At 40.6% G+C, this 15,833-nt stretch overlaps 1 protein-coding gene across 7 annotated transcripts in view; it reads left to right on the top strand.

Annotated features, from left to right (window-relative positions):
* Positions 1 to 15,833, top strand: part of KATNIP (katanin interacting protein) — a 55,590-nt gene that overhangs the window by 25,597 nt on the left and 14,160 nt on the right. For all 7 annotated transcript variants that reach the window (XM_088174529.1, XM_014890976.2, XM_014890973.2 and 4 more), the window contains 6 exons: positions 279 to 1,173; positions 5,410 to 6,138; positions 6,693 to 6,901; positions 10,547 to 10,610; positions 12,482 to 12,659; positions 14,979 to 15,144. In XM_088174529.1, coding sequence (XP_088030655.1) covers positions 279 to 1,173; positions 5,410 to 6,138; positions 6,693 to 6,901; positions 10,547 to 10,610; positions 12,482 to 12,659; positions 14,979 to 15,144 — 2,241 coding nt within the window. The remainder of the gene's footprint in view (positions 1 to 278; positions 1,174 to 5,409; positions 6,139 to 6,692; positions 6,902 to 10,546; positions 10,611 to 12,481; positions 12,660 to 14,978; positions 15,145 to 15,833) is intronic.

Below are 15,833 nucleotides of genomic sequence, written 5' to 3'. Positions count from 1 at the left end.
CCTCAAGCTTTTCTAAATAATCAAACCTTGTCAGACAAAGTGGTTCATGGCAGTGTCTAGCAGGGTTTTCAGTCCTTTCAAAAAATCGTATGTATTTCACAGTATTTTGAGTCATATTTTTCAACTTTAGGTTAAAAAGCAGTCAAAAGCACGTAGTGACACAGGGTTTAATTCTTTTCATCTGTCTATTGACTGAGTGTTCAAATGTCAGAGTCCCAGAGCTGGGATATCTAATGCTTGAAATCTTGATTGAGATCTTCATACCTTTATTTTTATAGGACCTGGATGTTGGAGCAAAGAAGGTGAAGTTGTATGTTGATGAGAACCTTGTATTTGATGGTGAATTAGAGAGAGGCTCTGGAGATCTCCTTGCTGACCAGAACACAACAATTGACCTTAGAGATCACAAGCAGGATACCTCAGCATCTGCCTCAGCTGAGAGGAAAGAAGGAAATGCATCTGCAGGCCCAGACAAGAAAACAGACCTACATTTTAAATGCTCAGAATCAAACAGTGCTTCACTGAACTGGAAAGCTTTGCCAGAAGAAAATCTTCTTGAGCCTCAGATGAACTCAATCAGCTTTACAAAGAAAAATTTGTCTCAGTTAGAGGATGATCTAAAAGTGCTCCCATCTCAAGTTTGTATAAAAGATGCCAAAGAAGAGGCAGCAGCAGCAGTTCCAGAGAACATTCAGTCTGATGATGAACTTTGTTTGAGTGAGCAAATGGAAAAGTTAACAGGAAGAAAACTGGCTGATTCTGCAGGTGCAATTCCTTCTTGGTTACAGTCACCTGCCCAGGTAACACAGAATAATCAAGTTACTCCCAGTAAGCAGAAGCCTCCGTGGCTTGCTACAGAGCAGAATTTCAGCTCAAGATTTCAAACACAGCCAGATGAAATCATGAAAAACTTCTCAGATCTGATAAATGAGGATGTCAAATGTCAGAGGCATGAACTGGGAGGACCCAATAGTAGAAATGCAACTGGAGATGGGAGATCACAAACACTGACCAGAAAGGATGCTGATGTGGACTTGGACATTTTTGACCACCTTTCTAACAAAAACTGCTGCAATTTACAGTACCCTATGAGTGGAAGGAGAAGTGTCATGTCTGGTAAAAAGCTGGCATTAAACACTACAAATCTGGGAGAGGATGATTCTGCTCTCAAAGGTAAGAGGTCACAATAGCAGCCTTAGCACGAGTGCTGACATGTTCTCCATTTTGCAGAAGCACAAACTCATTTTAGGTGGGAAGGGACATCTTGAGATTCCTGGAAGTTTAGACAGGGGATATTAGTTTTCTATTTGTGATTTTCCTCATGAGAATACTCAGTCCCTCTCCTGGTTGTATACCTGATATGAAACACTCTTCAAAAAAATTTACATTCTGATTTAGGGGTGTTTAATTTATTTGGAGCATCTGGAAGACTAAATTTCAGTAAATTATATTCTAAAAATTGACAGTCTTGCAGACAGCAAATGTTTGCTAATATCAATTAAAATCTGCAGAAAGATAAAGAAGATTACATCTCAAATTTGCAGAGTTTATTTGTGTAGTAGCTTTGTGTATTTCTCAGTGAGAATATATGCTGAATGTATTTATTCAGAGTGAATGGAAAACTACCCTGATTTTTCTTCTCCACTCATAACTTTACAAACCTCCCCCTCAGACATCTTGCTTATTTATGAAGAGTTTTCTAATAAATTTAGCTGTTGTCTGCTCTGTGCTGTTGGTTGTCCTTGTCCTCCTTCCCCAAACCTCCTGTTGGAGGTGGAGGATCCAGCTGTGTGCAGTTGTGTTGTGCCTCTGGCAGGATCCAGCAGTCTGTCCCCAGGAAACAGTAGGAGAACTGTGCAACTTCCCAAGTTCCCCTCTATCCCAACATCTGGCAATCCATGGCTATGAAATTTTCAGGGCATGAGATAATATTTTTGTCTTTAACAAGTGTAAATGAGAGAAAAGTAGAATTTCTTACCCTCAAGTTCTACTTTGTCTCTCTTTCACCCAACTTGCCATTGCTTGGGAGATATTTTTGTCTTCCTTTTGCAGTTTCAAGCCATGTCACTCTGACTCCTGGTTTTTGGACCCTTCCTTGGCATTCTGTAATTCTTCAGCATTCAGTATCTTGTCTCAAATGAAGAGTTTAATACTGCAAGGACAACAAGACCCAGAGAATTGGAATAAGATGTTACCAAACTAAAAATTGACATTTTAGGGGTGATTAAACATCAGAACAATTCACATGAAAATGTCTCTTGCTGTATACTGAATTTGGGTGTTTACATGAAAGTAAGGGTGAGAAGGGACAGAAAATATACCTAAAAGGAGTGCCTGTTCAAATTCTATAGCACGTACTGCAGGGATTTTTTCAGACAAAGGTGAGGAAAACGGTTCTTTCTAAACTTAGAATGTCTGAATTTTTCCTTGTCTGACCCTCTGTGGGGAAAACAGCAGTTTCATCAGTGTGTCTGAAGTTATACCTCAAAGAAGAGAAGAATAGGGAAGTCTGGAATAGGTGCCACCTGCCCACCCCACTCCCTGCAGCCCATTTACTGTTTCACACATTTTACAGTATCTGTTACATTAAAACCTTCCCTTTGGGAAAACTGTAAATAAATCCCACCTTGGAAAGTTTTGCTCAGTTGTGGAAATGAAGATAAATTAGGAATTTCAATGTAAACTATAAGATGAGAGTTATAATTTTCAATGTAATGCCCTCTGATTTTGCTCAGAGCTGGTTGTCCTGTGGTGCCTAAAGCTCCTGATGTGTTTTAGTCCCTGGGAAATTGCAGCCACCCAGCAGCTTTTGTTCTCTTTGCTGTGTGTGCAGGGTAAAGCCATCTTCAAAGTGGAGTTGAGAGAGCTTTAACAACAGGGAAACCTTTTAAGTGTTTCCCTGAGAGTGCTGGATTTTAATTGTCCTGGGGCTGGGAGAAAGGCAGTTCCCAGTGGAGAGTGGGACAAAGGGAAGGCTCAGAGGCTCCTGTGGATGTCACAGCGTGGCTTTGGTCACTAAATGGCTCACAAGAACAACAGGAATTAGTAACAGCACGTACAGGCTTGGCTCGAGTTAATGTTGCTATAAAAACATCAATTTTTTCTTTGATAACCAGTTTAATGTGTGAAGGAAATGGTGGGAGTACGCTGATAAAATTTGCAAATAACATATAATTTGGTTTATTATGAGTTAAGGAGATTGAAGAACTGCACAGAACTATGAACTTGAGGACTGGAGCAATGGAATGCAATTCAGTTGAATGCTTACAGGCTCATCTGGGGACCAATAACCAAAAATTAAGTTGTAAGCTGAGTAATCATCAATTGCAAATGACCGAGGCAGAGAAGAATCATGGCTGAGTGGCTGATAGCAGAGGAGTGAAATGCTGCTGTGAGCAGGGGTGGGAGCAGTGCACTCCCAGCATGGATCAGCAGAGGCACTTGGGGTCCTTGGGAAACCTCAATATCTCAGCACAGGCACTTGTGAGACCTGGGCTGGAAAACTGCAGCTCTGATCATCCATTTTCAGGAAAGCTGATTACCAAGTGGAACAGATACAGAGGAGAGCTTTTAGAATGATTTGGGAGATGGAGCATGTGATTGCAGCATGGAAATATGATTGCTGTTTATAACTGCAGGGAGTAAAGAAAGATATTAACACAAAAGAGGGAGAAGAAAGGTGATTTTTTTCTATGTAGTCTTGCCCCAAAATGTAGTTTACTAAAGTTTTTAGAGGAATTGTGTGGTGTATGTTGCCATCAGAAGCTGAATCGATGGTTCAAAACACTCCTGAACCCACAGGGGAGTTGGATGTTTGATGTGTCATTAATAAATAACGCCTTTTAAATTCTTAAAAGAAAAAAGCCACACCCTGTAAGCCTTCAGCCATTGGTGTCTGCTTTTGGGCAGCAGAGCTCCACTTCTCCTGTTACCACTCCTTAAAGCTCATAAACCTCTTAAATTCCCCTTGCAGTGCCCTAGAGGGGCTTCAGAATTGTGACCTCTGGACTGTAGGAATGTTTTCATGTTTGAAAAGAAAAGGGAAAACCCCTCCCAAACAAAGTTTGGAAAGTCAATGGATGTTAAATACTCTTCTGTACTCTGCTCATCCCGAAATTTCCAAGCTTTGACATTTTCAAGTAGTAAATATATGTACAGTACGTTGTCCAGGTGAATTGTGAGGCTCTGGGATGTATTGTTGGGGATCAGCCATCTCTTGAGTATCTGTACTGGGAGTGGTGGAACAAGAAAGGGACTTATAAATGTCTCATGTTCTCTGAAATCTGAACCTTTCCTTCATGTCTGCATTTTCCTTCTGGTGTAAGGAGGAGTGGCCAGGTTGGTCTCCAGCCTTTCATTCTGGAAGAACAACCCTTTGCCAGGTGGTTTCCCATCTGCTTTAAAATTCTTAATTTTATCTCACGTGTCCCCACTGTAAATGATTATTTGGATAAATTAGGAACGTTGCCTCTTGCCAGCATTTCCAAAAACACAGTTAAAAGTTAGTATCGAGCAGTCCTTTGGGAAAACTTTATTTTGCATTTCACAGCAACTGGCATTTATTCTTGATAACCATTTGTTTTAGCATCCACCCAAGGACACTGTACAGAAGTAAAATCTGGCCCACGGGCCTGTAATTGTTTAGTACTCCACTTCCTTTTCTTCATTTATTTGCAGAAAATACATGAGTGACTGCTTTATTGAAAATCTTGGTTATTATCTGTTCTTAATTGTTTTGAGATGGAAATGAAGCAGTTCCCCAGTGCAGCCACAAGGAGAACATGCTTTGCTCCCACTGTGCCCCTCTGATTTGTTGTCCTCGCTGCATTCCCATTGGAATCCCATCTTGCCATTATCCTCCTTCTACCTCTCACACTTGCTGGAAAGTGGGAAAAATGTTTGGACATTCCTTGCCTTGAATGCAATGCTCACCTCATCCTCCCTGCTTGCTGAATCTACTCCTTTTCCCACCACTTTTCTCTATATACCCGTGGCTCGTTTTGAGAGGAATAACCAGCTTTTCTCTGTAATGCTTCACATGAACCAGTTCAGCCATTTCCATGTATGAAAGACCTGCAGAAATGCAGGGGGATGCTTTAAACTCTTGTGACAGCCACACAATAGGTATCACTGGGCAAAAATCCCCATTTCTTTAAGGGCTGAGGCAAGAATTCACAGCCTCAAACTTAGTTGCAGTTTGTACCGTGGCATGAGTTCTGCTCCTCCATAGGTAAAAGTGATTTTGTTGATTGTGTCTGAGTGGGGAAGGGAAACAAGAGGCAAAATAAAAGTGCTGCTGTCAGAGAATTTCACAGTGAGGGACACAGCATCATTCTGCAAAGTCAGTGTTGGAGTGGTTTGCTCCCAGTCCTGTTTGTACATTAAATGCCTTTGTAATGTTGTTTTTAGGTGAAGACTTTCCCACCAAGGACGTAGCAACCTCTAGAATGAAGTGGTGCAGTGAGCAAGAGCACACTCTGCAGGAGTCCTGGAACTCCTTGGTGAAATTCAATTATTCCCACCGTGGCCGGATCTCGAACATGGATTTTCAAGGGGATATCTTTGATGAGTTTCTCCATCAACAGAAAATCAACCGGCCTGGAGAATATCAGAGAAAAGAGGGACTGCAGACACTCCCAAAGAGGCAAGAGGAAGAAAATTCTGTGGACATACAGGATGGCAGTGATTTTAAAATCCCTGTTTTACCTTGTGGGCAGCACTTGGTGATAGACATCCGAACAACGTGGGGAGACAGACATTATGTTGGCCTTAATGGAATTGAAGTCTTCAGTTCTAAAGGAGAGCCTGTTCAGATTGCAAAAATAACAGCTGAACCCCCTGATATAAATATTTTACCAGCTTATGGAAATGATCCCAGGGTAGTAACCAACCTGATAGATGGGGTGAATCGGACCCAGGATGATATGCACCTCTGGCTGGCACCATTCACCCCTGGAAAACCTCACTTCGTCTTTATTGACTTTGTGAATTCCTGTCAGGTAGCGATGATTAGGATCTGGAATTACAACAAATCTCGAATCCACTCGTTCCGAGGTGTGAAAGACATCATCATGGTGTTGGATGAGCAATGCATCTTTAAAGGAGAGATTGCCAAAGCCTCGGGAACCTTGTCTGGAGGTAGGCTATCATTTCTTATTTTCCTTGTGGAAACAGCAGTATAATACAAACAAAATACATTTAGCTTGTTTGTTATCACTTTCCACTTGAAAGCAATCTGAGGCTTTGTCTGGTGTTTAATTCAAAACCATAATGCAGAGCTCAGTAATGCATTCTTCATTGATACTGGGGATTTTAGCAGCATACAGAGATAATTTCCATTTTTAACTATGTCTTAGCAACAAGTCTGTGTTTCAATCACATCAGATAGGCACTAGAAATTTCAAAGTTGCAGCTTTTGGCTTGTTTTCACATACATGGTCTTTTGGAAAAGGTGATTGGGAAGCTTTTTTCCCTCATTTTCTTTCTATTTATTTGAAAACTGACTGAATTCTCTAGGTTTTTCCATGGTGCAGTATAAGTTTGAGAGTGAAACACTAACAGAATCAATTAGCCATATATTATCTTTAAACACTGCTGCAAATTAAATGCAAAGAAGGACCAAAAATATTTTTTCTCATTCTTTATATTCTTTTTCCATGATTTCTCCATTTAATTCTGTGTGTTGCCTACAGCTCCAGAGCACTTTGGGGATACCATATTGTTCACTACTGATGATGATATTCTTGAAGCCATTTTCTGCTATGATGAGACATATGATGGAGAAATGGGAGATTCCAGCTCCCTGAGATATGAGGAAGAGCTGAAGAGGCCAACAACTGCAGACAGACAGGGAGATGAGAGACCTTTCACACAAGCAGGGTTGAGAACAGAGGATCAGCAGGTGGGAGCCTCTGTGTTCAAAACTCTATAAATGTCTGCTTGAAACATGGAAGTAATAGACACATTTCCAAGCTGGAATAAAACTGCAAAAGAGCTAACACAATTATGACTATTTTAATGATATTTTTTCACCAGCTCAATATTTTATGCTATTTTTTTAAAAGCCCTAAAGGTCCTCCAAATTTTGAATTTTCATTAATTAATAAGTTTACTTCTTTACTTACTTGGACAGAGACTAGGGGCAGTTCTTTATGATTTGGGTACTCCTGAAGGTTTCTGCACTGTCAGTGATTTTTCCCATAAGTTACTCCTATGATGAGTGGCTGTGCTCCCTGGCACTCCAAACCCAAGGTTTTATCATATTTTTTATATTGCTGGTTTCTTCCTCCACAAATGAAGGATGTTAAATGAAAAGGGTCTCTTCCTCTCAACCCTCCCCTAATTTTTCCTCTTTTTTCTGTTTTTGACTAGCATTGTCACAGCTTTGGGGGCATTTCCAGGATAAAAATGTGTCTTTTTTAGTCCACACAGAAGGTATTTCACTCCTTGGAGGAAGGCTGTATTTCCAAGCACTTGAGCTCCTGCCTTATGCCATTCCAGCCCAACAATCCAGTGTCTGAGCAAAGATCCCACAGGATTTTGTCAGGATGGTGTGTGGCAGTCTTTGACCTGTTTTCTATAAAATTTTCTACTTTCTCAGAATTTTCCTGAGCACCTTTTGTTCCATCAGTGAGCTTTTATTTTTCTAGGGTTTACACTCTTCCTTGTGAGTCTGTCAGGAGATCCAAAGCTGAATCAATCCAAATTCCAGCTGCTCCAGCCAAAATCTTCCCAGGGATGTATGGCTCCTAATGAGCCTTGTGTGGCTGCCAAGCCTTCCCCTTCTGTCTTGTCCTCATTTTCTTGTGGCTCACAAGACCAAAGGAGATCAAATGGCTTTGGAATTTGACCTCACTGTTAAGACCACGAGTCAGTGGCTTTAACCCTTGGAATTCTGCAGTAATTTGGATCCCATCTTTGCTTGCAGTATCTGAAACTGCTCAGAGCCCTGTGCAGGGCAGGATTTCATGAAGACACACTGAAGCTGAGCTTTCCTTTCCTGATCACGTGTTCATTGTGAGCATTCACCAGGACTCTTCCATGGCCCTGGACTGGCTGGTCCTTGCTCAGACACAGCTGTGCCTTTCATTTTGCTGTTCAGCTCTCATGCCCTTCACACCCCTGGTGTAGCTCTGAAACTGCTGGATCAGCAGTGGAGTAACAAAAGCTGTTGTGACTGAGCCATTGATCTCCCTGTCACTGTGTATTTGCTGGTACACCAGGATTTCTGTAGGGGCATGTTTATGCTCCCAGAATGATACAGATCCACTGCACATTTGTCTTCCCCAGCCTAACGTTGTCAGACCAGTATTGACCAGTTTGAGCAGTCCCTGCTGTTGATCATTCCCCTTTATTCCCTGTTGCACGTTCAGTAGATGAAATGGTGTGTTTTACTAAAACTTTCCAAAAGCTCTTACAGAAGTGTGTTACTTTTCTCTCACTGTTATCCATCTGCTTGTCCATGAATTCAGGAATCCTTAACATGTTGGTTTTATGGCAGATCAGACCTGTGGCCACTGCTCTTGGTTCAACTCTGGGGCCAGAAGTGGCTTCTTAGAGAGAAAGAACAGCACAAACCCAGAGTGGTATTTCTCTGAAACACTCATTCAGCCCTTAGAAATGTGTCTCACAAGGACTTTTTAGCTTAACCTCTGTGCTTAATATCCTGCCACAGATTTTTATTGCATTAATTCATCCACCAGCCTTTTGAGCCCACGTGCACTTTTAAAATTTACAATGCTCTGTGGCAAATTTCCCAGCTGAACCTGCATGGCACAAAGAACCTCCTTCTGTTTGTTGCTAGCTTCATTTAATGTTCTCTAGGTTTTGTGTTGGAAGACACTAAACAATTATTCCCCACTCCCTTCTTCCAGCCACTCAAGAGATTTATACCCTGTGTTAGTCTTCTAAATCTTTCCCAGAATGGTTGCTCCTACTTTTGTTATTCCTCACAGGGAGGGTGTTGGACAGTGTGGTCAGGTGTAAGACCATGGTAATACTTTCTACTTTTTATTGCTTTTCCAATAACTCCTCTATTATGGTGGTGTTTTGTTTTAGCCATAAGAATCTAAGAACACAGGTAGGACAATGGCCACTAGCAGAAGTAGTTAAAGTAATAGAAAATGAGACCATATCTGAAAGGAAATATATTTGGCATCAATGGAATGGAATCACCAGGAAGGGATCTGAGTAGATAAGAAAGGGAGAAAAGGGGTGATTACATTCCTTGGCACAAATGGTTTATGGTCTGCTGGGGAGAGCATTGTTTTGCAATCAGTAAACCCAATGCCTTGTATTGTGTCCATGGGTTTTGATTTTCAGTAAATTTGCAAATTTTAATTCCCAGGCTGGTGTTTTAGAATTGTTCTCAGGAACAGAACTGGTTTGTGAGAGAGGTACTCCCAGTGGGAAGGATTTTCCATTTTGTAGATTCTGTGGGTTTATTTCAGAGCCCATTTCTTGTTCAGTGTCACCTGAATTACCTTGATTGTCCCAGGGACATTTGCTGCCACATGAAGGATATTGCAGTCTGGGAACACATGGCATCCTGGAGGTCAGTGGTTAAATTGCAGGGACCTAATGGAACAGTAGGAGACAAGTGTTGACAAATCTTTATTTATTTTTCTTAGGCACGATGTAGATCCATTTGATGTATTGTGGATGACAGGAAGTTTATTTCTAATGATGAATTAAAGAGAAAGAGTCTGGACTTCTAATTTCCTGTTTGGCCTTTTGACTACTAATGAGGATTGAGCTGATGTTTTTATAGAGCTACTTATAAAAATGGCAAGATTGCATTCTAATCTACTATTATTTATTTTGGAGCCAATACTGGTGTATGTGAAGTTAGATTTGTTTTCTCTGTGTATAACATTTTTCCACATTTGTCCACAGAGAACAGAATTCACCATTTTATCACACTTAGTGAAGTGAATTCTATCTGCAATCCTTTGCCATTTTTGTCTTTACTACCCTGATTACCCCAGTGGGATCAGCAAATTTTGTCATCTGTTTCTTCACTTTTCTGAATAGCATAGGCAATTTTTAATTAGCATTGCCAGAGCACAAGCACAAGCTTTTGGACAAGTTTGCTTGTTTGTTCTGCCTCTTAATTCTTGAGAAGAAATTGTGGTGGCACTCTCTGGTCTTGACTTCCTTCCAGACTCCTTGTCTCTGCAACAGATTTGCAACATATTGCAAATACAGCATATTATCACTTGCTGATGGCAATCTGCAGGGAAATAAGTGTGATTTAAGGATTTCAGCCTCTTTGAGAAGAGGTAGCTCACACCATGGAGTCTCTCATTTCACATTTCTATATGCACTAAGCAAAGAAACCTGCCCTAATAGTCTTGGCTTTCTAAGAACCCACCTGATATTCTACATTTTGGGTCATGTTTTCCAGTATTTACAGGACAGCCTGGGTGAGGAGGCAGAGGGGAGATTGACACACAAAAAGAAAGAGGTACAAATATCAGAGTTGATAAGAAGTCAGTGTAAGTGTAATGCTGAACCTGTTCCTTGTGCCTGTTGACTTTCTTCTCAGGTTCAGGAGCCAGCCTGTGTCTCTGAATGCATATCAAAGGAAACAGGAATATTTACTGGAAAATGTAAGTTCTTACATTTACTTCTTGCTTAACCAGCCTTCCCCCAAACATGTTATCAAGGAGATTCTGATTTGTCAGAGCTGTCCAGCACTTTGTGACAGATGCCAGGTCTTTAATAAAGAAGAGAAATTGAATATTTAAGGCAGAAGCTTTGTTTGCAATGGCATTTACAACATTATATTGTAACAGTTGGCTTTTAATCTCAGAAAAATAACATCAGCCATTTGCCTAGTCCCTGAATGGGATTTCTAATAGCTGTGTCCCTTACCCAGTAATTCTCTCCCAATCCTTTGTATTTATGTAGACTGACTGAATTTTTTAGATTGGATTGACAATAGAAACCCTACAGTAAAGCTAGATCAGAGTGTTATATCCCTGCTTAAGTGCCTGATTTATTATCCTGTACCAAACCAGCTCTCTGTGGGCCTTTCAGCTGTTGTCCAGAGAGTTTCTGGATAGCCCAAAAGCTTCAGGAGCAGTTCCTGGTCCTTTGACAAGAATTTCCAGCAGGGTGTTAGGAAATTTTTTCACCCTGAGAGCAATCCAACACTGAATTGAGAGGGTTTGGAATCTGCCAGCCTTGGAGACAGGAAACCTCCCTGGGTAAGCTCCTGAGAGCCTTGATGCTGGACTTGTTCTGAGCCTGGAGCTGGATTAGACACCTCCAGAGGGCTGTGTTCCCCATGTCATCCTCAGATTCTGTGAAGGAATCCTAAACTCTGGGGAATATTAAATCTGGGTGGGTGTCTGCTTTCCACTGGAGAGCAGAGTGATTCTCCTGAGAACTCCTGCCTGCTGGTGCCCCGGGCAGCTTTAGTCTCAGCACTGGCTTGGGAGTAGTATCTGCTGTCAGTGCAGCCAGAGCTCAGATTTGTCAGCTGCCAGAGCTGTTCATTTCTTTGTGTCCCTGCAAATGCTGATGGGGTCTTACCCCCAAGTGAATCTCTGTGTGTATCAAGACTTGCTCTGTTTTTTTTGGGGTAACTGAGCTGGGTGGCTTCAGAGGTTTAATGCTTGTTTGTTTTACAGACATCATGTCTACTGGTGCTTCTTCAGACATTACCCAACCTGATTATTTGTGGGTTTCTGTCATGTGTGAAATGAAAGGTGTTTTCAATTTACAGGGATGGATTTTTATGGAACCTGATCAGATTGCAATTTTACTTGTTATATCTGTACATGCTATTTCTGTATTTTCAGTAAGGCATAAAAAAGGTGGAACAGGAGATTCACATTCAGCCTTCTGCCCATCCAGCTTTTCTTTCCTATTTTTTTTCTGGAGATACAGCCTAATCAATATTTCTGCTTTTTACTGATGCTGTCCCATGAAAATGCTTCCGTGTGTCCAGTTCTGATGTGAAGAAAATACCTTAAAAACATTAGTAAACCTTATTTTTTCTCTTCTTTAACTGTGAATATGTGTTCTCTAAAAATGTTTGGATTTCTGAGAGGCTGGATTTATATGAATCTATATAGTCACTTAACTGGTGAAAGATGATGGATAGACTTCAGACTAATGGGTCTTCTCTGTGTCTGCATAATCACAAAATCTGTCATGTAACTGCTTAAATGTGTCACTGGCTGGCTGTCAGTGTGCAGTCCCAGTAATGAGGCACTTGGGAACGTGCTTGATCAGCATTTGTGTAATTTCAAGGTGTTGGTAGCACATTAAAGGGCTCTGACACAGATTAAAAGAAGCTGCTGTTACATGGAGGTGGACAAATAGAGCAGGAAATATCCAATTCCAGCATATAAAGTTATTTAATCTGTACAAAATAGCCATGCTGCTAATCACTGGCACTCATGTTTCTATTGGCTCATTGCTCCAATCCAGTAAGTTTATAGAGACATTAAATGTATATTCCTTTATGTAGGCCTGCAACTGAACTTTACCATGACCTGGGGAGACTCTCATTACCTGGGACTGACAGGGCTTGAAGTGTTTGGAAAGGATGGTCAAGCATTAAAAATCAATGCAGAACAGATTTCTGCTTCACCCCGAGATTTGAATGATCTTCCAGAGTACACAGGAGATTCCAGAACGTTGGAAAAGTAAGTAACCAAAGACTTGGGATGCATTTTACATCAGATTTTGTAAAATGACAGATTTCTATAAACTTCTGTTATGTTAACACATGTTAATGTGAACATGATTTTCATCCCATCACTGCTCATTCTTGAAATTCACAGGCTGTCCAGGAACAGCTTGTTGTAGAAACATGAATGAGATGTTTCCAAAAGATGGTGTTTGAGCTGGGAGATGAGAACATGCCTGCTTGGTATTTCTGCCAAGGACTTTCCAGGAAGAAATGTGGGTGTTCTGTAGCATCTGTCTGTGCATATTGAGTGATATTTATGCAGGATTTCTGGATAATTTCAAGGAAAATTTTCATGTTAGCAAAGAGTGAGGATGTGTTGGGGAATTGCACAAATAGGTGCCATTCTTTTGGCCATTTTGCAGAGCTTTTTTTGGCAAATCTAATGAAGTTTTATTCATTGACAAGTATATTTCTTCAGATTAAATTGTGCATCTAAATGGCAGCAGTATAGAAATTATAGGCTGTAGATCTGGAGAGGACTTGGCATTTGGATGTTATTGAAGCTGCTTCCTGTTGTTTCTGAGTCATCTCTCCATTTTAAAGGGTATTTTTGGTTGTAATCCTGTCTTGCTGGCATGTTTATGTGCTGTGACCAGGTTTATGAATTAGGACTTGTCTTTTCAGAGGCTCTGGAGTCTTCCTTAGAACGTTGTATTTACCCCCATGCACACTAAGTTTGTTGTTTATAATTTCTGCCAACCTGACTAATGCAGGTATCAACCTTACTTGTGTTCCTTCTGCCATCTTTATGAAAATCCCCTCTATAGGCAGTTGCTGATCTAAGAAATCTTCCCATGACATCCCCTGTGATGAACAGATTATGTTGGGGGGGCCTCTCCAGACCCCACCCTGATGGAGCCAGATGCAAAGAATTCATTTACCTTTTTTGTTGGTGCCTTCTCCTCTCTGAATGCTCCTTTTGGAGCCTAGTGATATGTTGATCTACAGAATTTCTGGCAGGCTTTCTGCCCCTGATGTCTTTGAGGGATTTTATTTACTGTATCTTTTGCTTGCTAGCCTTCAGGCTCTTTTTTTGGCCTGTGCATACCTATTTAACCTTCCAGAGTTGATGAGTCTATCAATTTAGGGCTTTTTTGATCATGAATTTTGCTGAAAGATAGCCCATAATAACTTTGTTTATCCTGCTACTGAGCCATGCTGGCTTTGAGTTTTCAAGTCCTCCTTCTTTCTAACATCTTTCTTAGTAAGTGGGCTATATTTTTAGTTTTAAATTTTAATTTTTTTTTTACATTCTTGATTGTTTTGCTTGAGAACATTTTTGGGCACAAGAAATAGAGGCTCTTTTGGCTCTGGATATTCCTGCAAGCATACTGAATTTGAATACATTGCAGTGTTCTCAACTGTGGCATTTGGAACAGGTCCCGTGTACTATTCAAGACCAAATCAAGAATTATCTCTTCTCTCATGGACTCCCTAATCAGTTCCTCTGTGAAAGAGTCATTATTCAAATCTTTTTCTTTAAGGAATTGCCAAGTCTGGCACTCATTCTTCCATTAAACTTTTGAATAAATAGTGAGTATATACTTACTTTTTTTTGGCAGTGTACCAAAGTAATTACAGTGGAAAATTAATTCATATTCTCCTTTACTCCATCTTTCTGTGGCACAGTTTGTGGTAGAAGAATATAATGTCAGAAAATACCAGATTTAACTTTATTCAGTCAGCCTGAAGCCTGTGCTGTCATGAAGAGACATTGTCCTGCTGGTTTGGAAGCTTTGTAAAATAGCAGGGATGTGGCTAATTGTGTCCATGAGGGATGTGAGCAACCCCTGGTCCTGCTCAGGGTTATCCAGCTGCCATCCAGCTCCTCCTCGGATCCAGCAGAGTTGTGTTGGCATAGAAACTCCCTGCAGGGTGCCAGATCCACTGCTCTGGGCGTGGAGCTGCCTTAATAAATTGTATTGTGGCTGGGTTTGAGTTCTGCCTTCAGCCACTTTGCTACAAAGGAGTTGAGCTTTCCTTGCCTGTCCCTCTTCACACAGGGAAAACCTAAGGATTTGGCTGCTTTTCCTTAAGCAGACCCAACTAAAGAAAATACTGGTTTTTTTTTTCTCCCTCCACTGCCTTTAGTTCAATACTTGCATGCTATTTTTGCTGTTTTCTGTGCTTTTAATTGCATGTACAAGGGCACGAGAAGCCCTGGAAGCTGGAAGTGGCATCTAGAATAAAAGGAACCCTAGGAAAGTCTCTGCTTTTGATGAGAGAAGCCAGCTTTTCCCTTTGTGCAGCTAATGGACTTTTCTCTTTGTAGGTTAATAGATGGAACTAATATCACAGTGGAGGATGACCATATGTGGCTCATTCCCTTCTCTTTTGGAGAAGATCATCTGCTCACAATCCATTTTGATAAAACTGAAAGTATTGCAGGGCTTCGCTTTTGGAACTATAATAAATCTCCAGAGGATACCTACAGAGGGGTAAGTAAAAGAAAAGGAGCACTGCCAGCAAAAATATACAGCAGTGCATTGGAAAATTGGTACTGTGATGAATGAATATAGCTGCCTTAATGGAACACCATAAATCTTTCTAGATTGTCTGAGGCTGAATTTTGTGGCAGGTATAATGCATTCCTGTCTCCACAAACAGCAGATAGTTTAAAAAAAAAGCCAGAGATGGTTTAAAGAACTCTTCACAGCTGATTTTTCTAAGAGACACATACAATAGCACATATTATTTTCAGGACATATGACTCTGAAGTGGTATCTTCTCAATATCTTGTATTTAGACCTACTCTATGACTCTGTATTTCCTGAAATGCAGGGAATGATATGAGGGAAACTTTTCCAGAGAAATTCTGTTTAGTTTGGGTTCAGAAGGCCACTCACTCAGTACTGCCTTTTCCAGGAAGAGTCTTTTGAAATACTAACATTTAATAAATTGAAAGTTGCCACCTTCAAGCAGTTTGGCTAAAATAATTTAACTGAAATTGTCTAACATAAATCCTCTCTTATTTGCAAATTGCCTGGTTTATGTTTTTTTTTCCATACTAAATTGTTGGGATTGACAATTGACACCTGATGGAGATAAATTTTACTCTGAGTTTGGTTGTCCCTCCTTTCCCTGCTGTACATTACACATATAATGATAACATTTGTAATGATAATGA

Source organism: Sturnus vulgaris, chromosome 16 (assembly GCF_052056855.1).
Source record: "Sturnus vulgaris isolate bStuVul1 chromosome 16, bStuVul1.hap1, whole genome shotgun sequence".
In the NCBI taxonomy this organism is placed as follows: Eukaryota; Metazoa; Chordata; class Aves; order Passeriformes; family Sturnidae; genus Sturnus; species Sturnus vulgaris.
Note: the sequence above shows the minus strand (reverse complement) of the source record. Positions and strands in the feature narration are given on the sequence as shown.